This window comes from Salvia splendens, chromosome 11 (assembly GCF_004379255.2).
Source record: "Salvia splendens isolate huo1 chromosome 11, SspV2, whole genome shotgun sequence".
NCBI classification, from domain to species: domain Eukaryota; kingdom Viridiplantae; phylum Streptophyta; class Magnoliopsida; order Lamiales; family Lamiaceae; genus Salvia; species Salvia splendens.
In genome coordinates, this window is record NC_056042.1 from 25,612,002 (window position 1) to 25,624,776 (window position 12,775).

The 12,775-nt window shown below is 38.5% G+C and overlaps 1 protein-coding gene and 1 pseudogene across 4 annotated transcripts; one reads left to right on the forward strand and one right to left on the reverse strand.

Moving 5' to 3' along the window:
• Positions 1–8: 8 nt before the first annotated feature.
• On the reverse strand, positions 9–2,057 carry LOC121755845 (annotated as a pseudogene).
• A 1,084-nt stretch (positions 2,058–3,141) lies between these two features.
• On the forward strand, positions 3,142–10,518 carry LOC121755889 (ion channel CASTOR-like). 4 transcript variants are annotated; one of them, XM_042151316.1, is made up of 13 exons: positions 3,143–3,658; positions 3,783–3,854; positions 4,698–5,309; positions 5,589–5,771; positions 6,070–6,129; positions 6,232–6,435; positions 6,592–6,840; positions 7,807–7,905; positions 7,963–8,061; positions 8,274–8,468; positions 8,638–8,730; positions 9,505–9,771; positions 9,849–10,518. In XM_042151316.1, exons 1-13 carry the CDS (start codon positions 3,239–3,241, stop codon positions 10,065–10,067), a joined length of 2,772 nt encoding a protein of 923 aa, XP_042007250.1. In that variant the 5' UTR covers positions 3,143–3,238; the 3' UTR covers positions 10,068–10,518. The 4 variants fall into 4 exon arrangements, with proteins under 4 accessions (XP_042007252.1, XP_042007250.1, XP_042007251.1 ...); XM_042151319.1 differs by having other exon boundaries at positions 3,521–3,662; XM_042151318.1 differs by lacking the exon at positions 7,963–8,061 and having other exon boundaries at positions 3,142–3,658.
• The last annotated feature ends 2,257 nt before the right edge of the window (positions 10,519–12,775 follow it).

Sequence of the window (12,775 nt, forward strand, 5' to 3'; positions counted from 1 at the left end):
CATATGGATGCCAATAACAGAGTCATAATATTATATGTTCAAAGATTAATTACAATCCAAAGATGTGTTGAAAGCTGCTTGGTGATTCACAACATAGCAACTAATTAACATCTGCAGTCCTTATATAGGTCCCAGCGATGACTGTCACTTCTCAACTATATACGATGACATTGGATAAAGCACTTTCTCACCTAAATTTCACCAAGATATATCTGCTTGTCGCTGCTGCAAGACCCGATTATAGGTTCATTGGGATGAAAGACACATTCATTCACCGACCCAGTATGACCAGGAAGCTTGTATAACATGCGCCGTGAAGTAGTGTCCCATACGTAAACCATGCAGTCGCTACTACCAGCAGTGACTTTGCTTCCATCAGGCGACCAGCTACACCTCAGCAGGCTCTTCTCAAAATTGTGTTGATGCCCTTCAAGAATCTTCACACAGCGATTTTGGGGGGCATATGGTCGCATATCCCATATTCAGAGAGAGCAGTCCATGCTGTTTGTGAGAAGGTAACAGCCATCCGGACTCAGCTGCATACCAGTAATCATATCTTGATGTCCTTGAAGCTTCATAACAGGATCAGTTCTTCGTAAATCCCACACCTTAACATCATTGTCGATGCCACCAGTGTAAATCTTATCTGATGCATCAGAGAAACTGACTGCTGTAATCTGGTATTTTTCTGGAAAACTCTGAATGGAACCCCTTTGACGCATGTCCCAAAGTTTCGCAGTTCCATCATCTGACCCACTGACAATAAGAGGTGGGCCCTCCGAGCAGGACAACAAGAGTTCACGACAAACAAGTGCCCTACCATCTTCTTAATCTGTTTTCCAGTTTCCACGTCCCATGCCCTTAAAGTTTTATCTGGACTTGTTGATACTATCTGCGAACCATCAGTATTCCACTGAACATCCAACACAGCATTCTTGTGTCCTCTCAAGACCATAAAGTTTTTGCAATCACCATGCACATTCCACAAAAAGATATCCCTGTCATGCGAACCAGATGCAATGACAGTCCCAGCAGGGTTAAACTTCATTGAGTAGACCGCACTCTGATGCCCAGTAAGTAACATAATAGGTGCTTCTAAGCTTGATGTCCGCTGTTTCCCATTGGATCCTGCCCCAGGTGGGCCGAAGCTGTGTGTGAAAGTTGACAACTCTATTGGCTTTGGACCAACAACAGATAGAGCACTTTCGACCTGCATATTCACTTATGTTTCACTCTTAGTAAGATACTGAATAATAAGACAACAATAGTCGGCAACCTCAGCACTGCACAGAAGTAGAATTAAGAATGTCATCAAGTCAGACAAGGTATATAATCAAACAATAACAAAGAAAAGAAAACTTGCTGGACTGGTAGAGCAAGTGTCTAATTTGCAAATCCGCTAACAGACATGATTGAAGAGCATGATACAAATATAAGAACAAATCTACTATTGCACGCAATCAGAAAGCATTGAGTTCTCACACACAAAGTATCCTACTGATTTTATATGTATTCCTTCAATCAAAGTCAACATCACACCTTCAAAGATATTCTCATGAAGTTCAACATAGGAAGACATTCTCACATAACACACTTTTCAGTAGAAAAAAAGAATCTACTGAAAGCAATCCAACACTACCAAATCAAATAACTAGTCACATCTAGAACACATAAAATCAAACCTCCAATGGGAATTATAAATTTAAATTCCACATTTAAACTCTGCACAACGCAAATCGACATTAAAAAAGAATACAGAGAATTCAACCAACTAAGACCAAAATATAAAACGATCATCTAACTAGCATCAAATAAAAGACCCGAAAGAGGAACGAGGCAGAGCAACATTATGGACATTGGTAATTATGAATTAGATAGAAGCTGATGAACACTAAGATGATGCAATCGCACAATTAATTACCTCGATACAGAGGTAGTCGTAAAGCACTAAAGCTAGGGTTCTTCAAGAAAGTAGTGGAACAGTCAGCTTAAGAAGATTTTACAGAGAAATGATGGGATCGGAAATGTTGTTTTCAGCGATGTAGTGTATAGTTTATTGGGTTTGGGCCTATGGCTTTGTTTCTTCGGCCATCATTTTTCTTGGGCTGGGCCGGGCCGGGCCGGGCCTATTGCTTTGTCTCTTTGGGTCTTCATTTTTCTTCTCTCAGCATGCTGTGGTCGATCGAAAACATGCTTTTAAAACATCTAAAATAGGGAGTAAGTAGTACTTAACTTTTTGGCATCTAGAAGAATTTTTATGTGAATTGAGAAGTTAGTTTCTTAAAATAGAAATTACTTTTATTTTCGTATGTTTCTTAATAATAGAAATTTTTAAATTTTTTTATTTTTATGAAGGGGATTTCATATTATACTAATATTATTTCACTTTTTTTTTTCTTTTTCTTCCTTTTTTTTCTCTCTATTTTTCTTCCTTTTTTTTTCTCTCTATCTTTTCTTTTCTCTTATTTTAGTCAATTATACCTTAAAACTCGTATCATTTTTAAATAAAATTATTTTTCAAAGATAAAGTTAGTAGAAATTTATCATAAACTTCAAAATTCGGTAGGTAAGAATACTGACGGTCGCACGTTAGAACAAGGTATGAAACATTTTATTTTCAACACGAGATTTTATGTAATGTTGTTTTGTGAGTTAACGAAGATAAAGTAAAGTAAGAGAGAGAAAAAAGTAGAAAGAGTGTTGTTTTCATTTTTAGAAATATTTTATTTTTAATTTGACAACCTAAAAGGGAAAACATTTTATTTCTAATAGACATATAGAAGTACATTCTTTGAGCATACTCCGTATATTAGTGAACTAAACACCTTAAGGTTTCTACAAATGTAGAGTTTGATCTTTAATGATGTTGAAACAGAAGTTATAATGTTATAAAATGATAAAATAAGAAATATAGAAAAAAAGGTGATTCAAAGTCTTACTCCTTCCGTTCTATAGTATAATAGGTTAAGTAAAAAAAGAATAAAGTAAAAACTAAAAAAAGTTAAAAAGACGAAGAAAGAATAAAATAAGGGAGAGTAAAGTAAGTGATAAGATATCAGTTGACTTTACTAGTACGAAAGGGAGGAAGAAATATATTATTAGGAGTTTTAAAAAAAGATGAGGGAGTATCTGTTTGAGCGTATCAAAAATTTTAAACTAGTATGGTTGGTCAATACTGCTACTATTAATCATTTGACAGTTATCAAATTACTCCTCGCAGTCTGGTGGAATTCCAAACATGTCCTCAAACACCGACGGATCGCCGCCGTCGACCTCATCGGCGGCGGCAGCCACGACAAGAGACTGGATTTTCCCTTCATACTCATTCGTCCACTCCACACATAACATCCGGAGAACCCCCAGAAGAAGGAGATTCTCTTCCTACCATCCACCGCAGTCGCAGCAATTCAACTCCACCGCGCCGGCCTCTTCATCCGAAGACGCCTCTAATTCCTTCACCACTATCTCTCCGAGTTATAGACCACAGAGTTCGGAGTTTGTCAACTACCAGAAGTCAACGAGGTTGGTGGCTGGTCGTCCAGACGAACCCGCGGCAGCGCCTGTCAAGTCGAACGACGCCGTTTCTTCGGAGAAGATATTTTCGAAATTGTTTAGAGGCTGTTTGAGAATTCGACCGCGGTTTGCCTTTTCTGTTTCAGTGAGTTAGTTCTCTTCTCTACTCCGTGTTTTTGTGTGTGTGTTTAGCAACGTACAACTCTGATACGCTGAGGTACTACTTTTTATTTGCTCTTATCTTCTGATGTTGATGTTTTGCAATGCAGATAGTGACAACGGTGTTATCTTCATTGTTAAGCAAAAACTTTACCTTGCACAAAGAGGTTACTCAGTTGCAGGTAGTTATGGCAGCTACAAGTTCGTTTAGGTCACGTTTCTCATTTGCATCAATTTGATTTTGTGCCGTGTTATAGTATCATTTCATGGGGATCTTTCACGTGAATTTCACAAAATTGAACAACACAATGTATTAACATAAGGAATCAAGAGTCGTTTCTAATTTGCTATTTGCTATTTGCTATTTGCTATTTGCTATTTGCTATACTATGATGCAACTCAGCTACTGGTGCTTTTTGTAATTTATGCATGATCCATAATGATCATGTAAATTTGTCACTATTTTGTTCTCTTGATCTCGTTTCTTGAACAAAGAATGTTGCTGTAGGTAATATGGATTTTTTTTTCTAATGTAGAGTTCCAATTAACGCATTTGATAGAAAAATTATTGGTAGAAAAACAGTTCATGCATCTTGATTAGGAGAATGAAAACAGTGTTGCTGACTATAAAAGAAATTTAGTTTTGCACATCAGAACTGGAACTCCATTAGTTAGCTGTTAGCACAAGAGAAGCTACCATCTAGGCCAGTTTTATTTGGCTGTAAGAGTTTGAACTCTAGATGGAAAAATATATGCTCCCATTGGTAAGAAACTAAATGTCACAGTCCACCTTCCCTGGGAGTCAAACTTGCGTTTAAGTTCTACAATGAAGTGAATAATTATATTATTTGAACTTAATTATAAATAAACTAAGTTCTACAATGAAGTGATTAAATTTCCAGTTTAAGTTCTCTGTCAATTGCAATTCCTTGAGTATAGATGTTCACCCTTTCTGTTGCCTTTGTACAATCTCATATATACTATATAATGTACTATCTAATTTTTTTCTTCACCATCATTTGTAGGATCAAATTTCCAAGCTTAATGTTGGACTCAAACTATGCAATCTGTTGGACTCCCCAGACATGTACAACTCGACCCTGCAGGATGTTTCTCTTGATCCAAGCAAGAGCCTGAAAATTGCAGCATTACTTGTTTCAATCATGTTACTAGTCCTCCCGCTCTTCTTCTTGAAGTATGTTGATTATATTTCAAGTTCAAGAAGACAGGTTGATAATAACTCAGAGGAAGTTTCTTTGAACAAGCAGCTAGCATACAGGGTTGATGTCTTTTTATCAGTTACCCCTTATGCTAAGCCTCTAGCATTGTTAGTTGCTACTTTGCTGTTAATATGTCTTGGTGGATTAGCACTGTTTGGTGTGACAGATGACAGTTTAGCTGACTCGCTTTGGTTATCATGGACATACATAGCAGACTCGGGAAATCATGCTAATTCTGAAGGCTTTGGTTCTAGACTAGTGTCTGTATCCATTAGTTTTGGTGGGATGCTTATATTTGCTATGATGCTTGGACTAGTTTCTGATGCGATTTCTGAGAAGTTCGACTCTCTGAGAAAGGGTAGAAGCGAAGTTGTTGAGCGGGATCATACTCTTATACTTGGGTGGAGTGATAAGTTGGTAAGCTCTCGTATTGTGTGCCCTAAACTGAAGAAGAAAGTGATCCTTGGAACTCATGTGCATGCTCCTGGTCATTCTTCTGTAGAATGTCTTCAATCATTTTAAAGCAAAGTCGTTTCATTCGAACATGGTTCTAAATTTGTATTACAACTGCTAAATTGATTTTTTTTATCGAATTTCATTTCCAGTGATCACTTTCAAATCAACTTACCATGGATGAGAGTGTGTGTGAAGGATTTTGGTTTTATTGATTGTAATGGACACATATTTCGTTTTCAGGGATCACTTTTAAATCAACTTGCCATAGCTAATGAGAGTTTGGGTGGAGGAAACGTGGTTGTGATGGCAGAGCATGACAAAGAAGAAATGGAGCTTGACATTGGTAAAATGGAGTTTGACTTTAGAGGAACATCTGTCATATGCAGAAGTGGAAGCCCTTTAATATTAGCTGACCTAAAAAAAGTATGCTCATATAATTTTTTTTACTCCCTCCGTCCCCAAAAAATAGACAAATTTGTATGTGGCACGGATTTTAATGTGCAATTAGTAAAGTAAGAGGGAGATTGAAAAAAGTAAGAGAGAGGGAAAAGGTAGTGGAAGTAGTGTTAGTGGATTGTGGGGTCCACATTATTAGTATATGTAAAACTAGTCTATTTTTTGTGGACGGAGGGAGTATTTTAATGCTTATATTAGTGTGTATATTATGGCTGGTCTAACATTATAAATTTAATGAACAAACTAACTGGAAGATGTTCCACAGGTTTCTGTTTCTAAGGCTCGAGCAATAGTTGTCCTTGCTGAAGATGGAAATGCTGACCAGGTTAGTCAAATGGAGAATGAGCGCACCCCAACAATAAAAAAATGTAATTTTATTTATTTATTTTGTAATTTTGCTAACATTTGAACTTTCTGATGCATGTAGAGCGATGCTCGTGCGTTAAGGACAGTTTTAAGCCTTACAGGAGTTAAGGAAGGATTGCAGGCTCACATAGTGGTTGAATTAAGTGATCTTGATAATGAAGTTCTTGTTAAACTCGTTGGAGGGGACCTTGTTGAAACTGTTGTGGCACATGATGTGATCGGAAGGCTGATGATTCAATGTGCTCGGCAGCCAGGCCTCGCGCAGGTCACCTTCTATGTTTGTATCATTAAACAGAAATAATTGCTGCTTTCAACATCATATATTGATTGTTAAATGCGACTCCCTGACACTTCTACATAGTTAATATTTAGTTTTACTTTTCCAATTTTATCTTATTACCTTCTGTAAACCGCAGTGCAGATATGGGAAGACATTCTCGGGTTTGAAAATTGTGAGTTCTATATTAAAAGATGGCCACAGCTGGATGGAATGCAATTTGAGGATGTTTTGATAAGCTTTAAGGAGGCCGTTCCTTGTGGGGTGAAGGTAGCATCTAGTGGTGGAAAAATTATTCTGAATCCTGACGATTCTTATGTTCTGCAAGAAGGGGATGAGATTCTTGTTATTGCAGAGGATGATGACACATATTCTCCATCAGATCTGCCAACGGTATTTCTCTCTTCTTTTCTTTGCTAATATGTTTTAAGTGTATATTTTCTCGATGGCTTCCTATAAACTATTCTATCATAAGAGATTTTAGCTGATAGGCAAATTTGTTCTCCTTTTACTTAACGATATTGCCATCTTTTTTCAGAAATAAAGAGAAAAGCCATCATTATTTAAGCTAGTTATACACTCTAAATTCGTTAGTAATTAAGTGGCTCTTCGAAAACTTTAGAATCGGATGTGAATTCTAACCTTGAATCCATGAGAATTCTCTTAGCACTATTCTATTTGTATTTTCTGCATATACTGAAAAGGTCCATTGATTAATGTAGCATTGCTCTTTCCTTCGAAGTGGGCACTGCTGCTTTCCTTTTCTTTCCTTCAGCATGGGTACCATCTGGTAGCATTTGCATATAGTCTTCACATGCTCCATATTGTTACTGGTTCATGGGAGAATGGAAGTATGTCAAATGATAGCTAAAACATGAATAATGATTGGACTCGTACAAGCATCTTATCTGACAGCCACACCTCAGATACATGCTTCAGGCCCATGGATATGCTTTTCTCAACCATGTTACCAGTTCTGTATCATTGCATCAAATGATTGTCTAAATCTTTCTGGAAGCAAAAACTGCTAGGAATTCTGCTATGCAGTTAACTTCAATAGTCAGTTAAATTCCTGCTTTGCCAATAGATATAACAATAATATAATCTTTTCAAATCCGACTACTTCCAGGATTTTTGCTATCCTAAATTCCTCAATCTCTTGTAATGAGAATGACAGTCTGGGGAGCTTTTATTTCATAGTGGTATATCACATTAAAGCTGACCTAATAATGAAGAACGTAAAGTGGAAAGGTAGGCTGGCAACTGTTGAAAGACATGGTTTAGGACCAGTTCCTACCATGGACAGTGGGGCATACCATGGATCAAACTTACAGACACACAATTAATTTTATTATTCAGGTCAAAGATGCCAAATTCCTACTTGTTACCCCACTGGCAAGGAAGCCTCAGAAGATTCTACTTTGTGGATGGAGGAGAGACATTGATGATATGATTGTGGTAAGCCCTGTTTATAGAAGCTCCTAATTTCTTTTCTTCTTCAACTGGATGCTGCAGGTTCTGGGAGGAAATTTACCCGAGCATGAACTAATTCAAAAGTCTTTTGAGCGGATTCTTCTTTGCGGTTGGCGGAGAGATATGGAAGATATGATAACGGTAGAGCATGCCTTCAGAACTTCTCCAGAAAAGTCAATTTCTAGGGAGGCAACTGGCTATTTGCTGTTATAATAAACTTCGCATCATGCGACTACAATCCACTGAAAATATAATCAAATTTTTGTCTCATCTACTGTTGTTAATACATCCATTTTAAATTACTAGATTAACACTTTCCAATGTCACAAGAAACTCTTGTGGGTTTGTTTTAGGTACTGGATGCTTCTCTAGCACATGGGTCTGAGTTATGGATGTTCAATGAGGTTCCTGAGAATGAAAGGGAGAGAAAGCTTACAGATGGTGGCCTTGAGATTGACCGTTTGATTAACATCATACTTGTCCATCGTGAAGGAAATGCTGTCATAAGGCGCCACCTAGAAAGTCTCCCATTGGAATCGTTCGATTCAGTAAGCTGCATCTACCTTTACGTACATCTTCTGCAGAAAGCATGAACTGACAATTTACATGTTATAATTACAATACGTTTACTTTCTTCAGCAACTAATCATTGTTCACTGCTGTAAACTATATTTCTTCCTAAAGTTTCTAGTTATCATTGTTGTTTCTACCCTGCAGATATTGATTTTGGCTGATGAATCAGTAGAAGATTCTGCAATTCAGGCAGATTCCAGATCTCTTGCCACACTACTGCTAATACGTGACATTCAGGTAACCTATTGGATAAGGGATCTTCAATGTAGTTGTTATGTGACCTATGAAATTACACCGGCTCTTTATTCATTTTTCATGGTCCCTTGTTGATATTATGTGAATTTTGATTGCGATTTCTTCATGATATATTTTGTGAATCACAGGTTTGGTGCTAAACAAACTATCTTTTGCTACTATTTGTTGAATTAGTTCTGAAGTCTGGTCGAACTCTTGTTCTACATGATTTCCAACCCACAATCCTCAAAAGAAAATTTCTGTTGTTCTTAATACCCTCTTGAACTATACTCAATATTTTTCCTTAATAAGCAGCTAGTATTTAAGCTATGCGGCTGGTATTACAGTATCGATTGCAAAGGCCACTTTACCTTTGTCCCTAAACTGATTTACTCATATCTACTACTCCTATGACCTGCTTTTGGCTTTCTTTTGCCTTTTTTTAAGATAAAAACTTGGTGCCTCATGGAAACTAATATCTTTCTTTGGAAAAGGATAGAAAGAGACAAATAAGTAACTAATATTGATACCAAGCTGCCACCGTAAGCAGTTGTGTTGAGCATATGAGCTCAATTTGTGTAGACACACAATAATGATGGTAAGCAGTTGTGTTGAGCATATGAGCTCAATTTGTGTAGACACACGATAATGATGAGATCAAAACATATACTACGGAGTATTTGTTTTCATTTTGACCGACTTGAAGGCAAATATGGCTTTGGAGATGAAAGTAAAAGCACAGGTATGTCAAACTAAATTTCTAATCTGGGTTTGCAGGCAAAGCGCCTTCCATACAGAGAAGCTATGGCATACCAGACCCAGAGAGGTAGCTTCTCGCAAGGCTCGTGGATTGGGGAAATGCAGCAGGCTTCAGATAAGTCAGTTATTATCAGTGAGATACTTGATCCGAGGACCAAGAACCTACTATCAATGTCAAAAATCAGTGATTATGTTCTGTCAAACGAGCTTGTCAGCATGGCACTGGCCATGGTTGCAGAAGATCGCCAGATAAATGATGTATTGGAAGAACTTTTTGCTGAAGAGGTAGGTTTCTGCTTGTGGAACTTAATGTTTTATGTTCCTTTGCAAATAAAATAACAAGAAGCTTTCATTTCTTACAGGGCAATGAGTTGCACATAAGAGCAGCACACTTATACATTGAGGAAGGTGAAGAATTGAGTTTCTATGAGATTTTATTACGTGCTCGTCAAAGAAGAGAGATTCTGATAGGATATCGCCTGGCTGACACAGAGAAAGCTGTGATCAATCCTCCGGCCAAAAACGAGAGAAAAGAATGGTCAATGAAGGATGTCTTTGTAGTGATAGCAGAAAAGGAATGAGTTATGCTGCTCGATGCTTGTTGGTATGTGCTCTCCTGTGTGCAAGTAACGTGCGTCAAGATTTGCTGCATCGCTTGAGCTCTGGTTGTTGCATCCGAGATATTGAAGTCCATTGGTTTGTAGAGTTGAGTTTGGCTTGAGCAAAAGTGGGCGATCACCTTTTAAAGTGTCTTTGGAGGGAAAATTCATTTTTCCGTATGTCATTACTACGTATATATAAACAACGCATGCACATTATTCGTTTCATGATATAAGATCTTAGGGGTGGGAAAAATTAGAAATACCATACTTAACCTAAATAATACCGATTTTTTTGTATAATGTGCTTTCGGTACGATGAGATACCTTATCGAAAGATTCTGGTACGTAACGGTATAAAATTCATATACCGCGGCGTATGGATATTGGATATAGTGAAATTTTGTTCCGTTATACAACGGAAATTATAGTATATACTACTCCCCCGTTCCATTATAAATGTCACACTTTCCCTTTTAATTTGCCTCACAAAAGATGTCACATTTTATTTTTTGAAAAGAAGTTTTCTCTCACCTCTTATATACAATGTCAATGTCAATGTGAAGATGTCTATACGTATATAAAAGGGGAGGGGAGTTTCGGGAGAATTAACAAAATTATCATTATAATATTTTATTAAAGTTGGCAAATAAAATAGTTTTTTATTCTTATAATAATTGAGGGAAAGTTGAGTGAGAAGGTTTTAAAGATATGTTGAATATAGAGATGAAAGTACTAAAGTCGTGGAAAATTAAAAGATACTGGAAGGGGAAGTGATATGTTAAATACTCATTAAGATTAGGGATTAAAGTAATAAGGTAGTGGAAAATGAAAAGATTTTGGAACGGGAAGTGAAATGATTTTGGAAGCTTAAACCTAATATACTTTTTTTAACTATAAATACTACTCCTACTTCCAAATTGGATTTGTACGTTCCAAGTTGATTGCCTAATTTTGTAAACACTAATTTAATATTCTACTTGTATGTTGGTTAATCTTTGATTGATTTTTCTACGCTCGTTTTATAAAAATGATAATAAATAATTAAAATGAAGAAATGATATTTCTCCTACTTTAATTTTCTCTACATTATTTTCTGTCTTACTTTACAATTTTTCACTTTAACTATTTATATCATTTTTATAAAACGAGTACAGAAAAGTCAAAGTGACTCCTAATATGGGACGAAGGGAGTAATAACGTACTTTAGGGCATTAGCAATGGGGCGCCCTAAGGCGCGCCCTATGGCGCGCCACGTCATCATTTTTTTAATATTTACAAAATCCATACGAATTTAAAAAAATAATACATTAAAATACGAATTTCAAAAACTTCATTTCATTTAATAAAAATTAATACATTACAATGCGAATTAAAAAAAACGCAAACTCAGCGACGGCAGTTACGAGCCCACACTTCTTCAATCATGTCGCTCATGAGCTGCGCACGCTCCTGTTGGTTGCGCATTGAGGCCTGTCTAGATAGAACCTCTTCGAAGCCTAACGGTAACCCTCTATCGGGTGTGTCGGTCGATGTGCCGGAAGAGCTAGATGCACGGTCGTCTTCATTCCAGTCGGCGATGCTTCCGCCTTCACTCTCGACTATCATGTTGTGCATGATTATGCACGCATATATGACATCGGCGATGACTTCCTTGTACCAGAAACGAGCCGGCTCTTTCACAATTGCCCACCGTGATTGGATCACCCCAAATGCCCGCTCGACATCCTTCCGCGCCGCCTCCTGCTTTTGCGCAAATAAAACCCTCTTCTCACCAATTGGGCAGCTGACCGTCTTTAGGAAAACTGGCCACCGTGGGTAGATGCCATCGGCCAAGTAGTACCCCATATGGTATTGGCGTCTGTTGGCAGTGAACTCGATGGCCGGGCCGTTGCCGTTACATTGGTCGGTGAAGAGGGTGGACGAGTTGAGGATGTTGATGTCGTTGTTCGACCCGGCTACGCCGAAGTATGCATGCCAGATCCAGAGCCGATGGTCAGCGACGGCTTCGAGGATCATCGTCGGGTGGCTGCCCTTGTATCCACTTGTGAATTGGCCTCTCCACGCCGTCGGACAATTCTTCCACTCCCAGTGCATACAGTCGATGCTCCCGAGCATCCCGGGAAACCCGTGCACCCTCTCGTGCATCTGCATCAGACCCTGGCAATCAGTGGTTGTCGGCTTGAGCAAATATGTGTCGCCATAGGCCTCTACTATCCCCCGACAAAAGCTCTTCAGACACTCGCGGCCTTTAGTCTCCCCACAATGGAGGTACTCGTCAAAAAGGTCCGCCGTGGTGCCGTATGCCAACTAACGAATAGCAGTCGTGCACTTTTGCAATGGTGTAAGGCCGAGTTTCCCGATGCCGTCCTCCCAAAACGTGAAGTATTCATCACGTGAAGACAATGTACGAACAATGCTGAGAAAAAGGTACCTCGACATTCTAAACCGGCGGCGGAAAATAGTCGGGCCCCATCGCGGTTGATCGGCAAAATAGTCTTCAACCAGACGTCTGTGAGCTTCCTAGTGGTCGCGTCGGACATACGACCTATGTCGAATAGGCCAATGGACTTGCTCAGCCGCCGCCTCCTTCTCGCGCTGCATTTGCGCATAGCATGCCGCCATGGCCTCTTCAACGGCTGCATCTAATGCTTCGTCAAGCGAACCACCGGATTCAGACGAACTAGAAC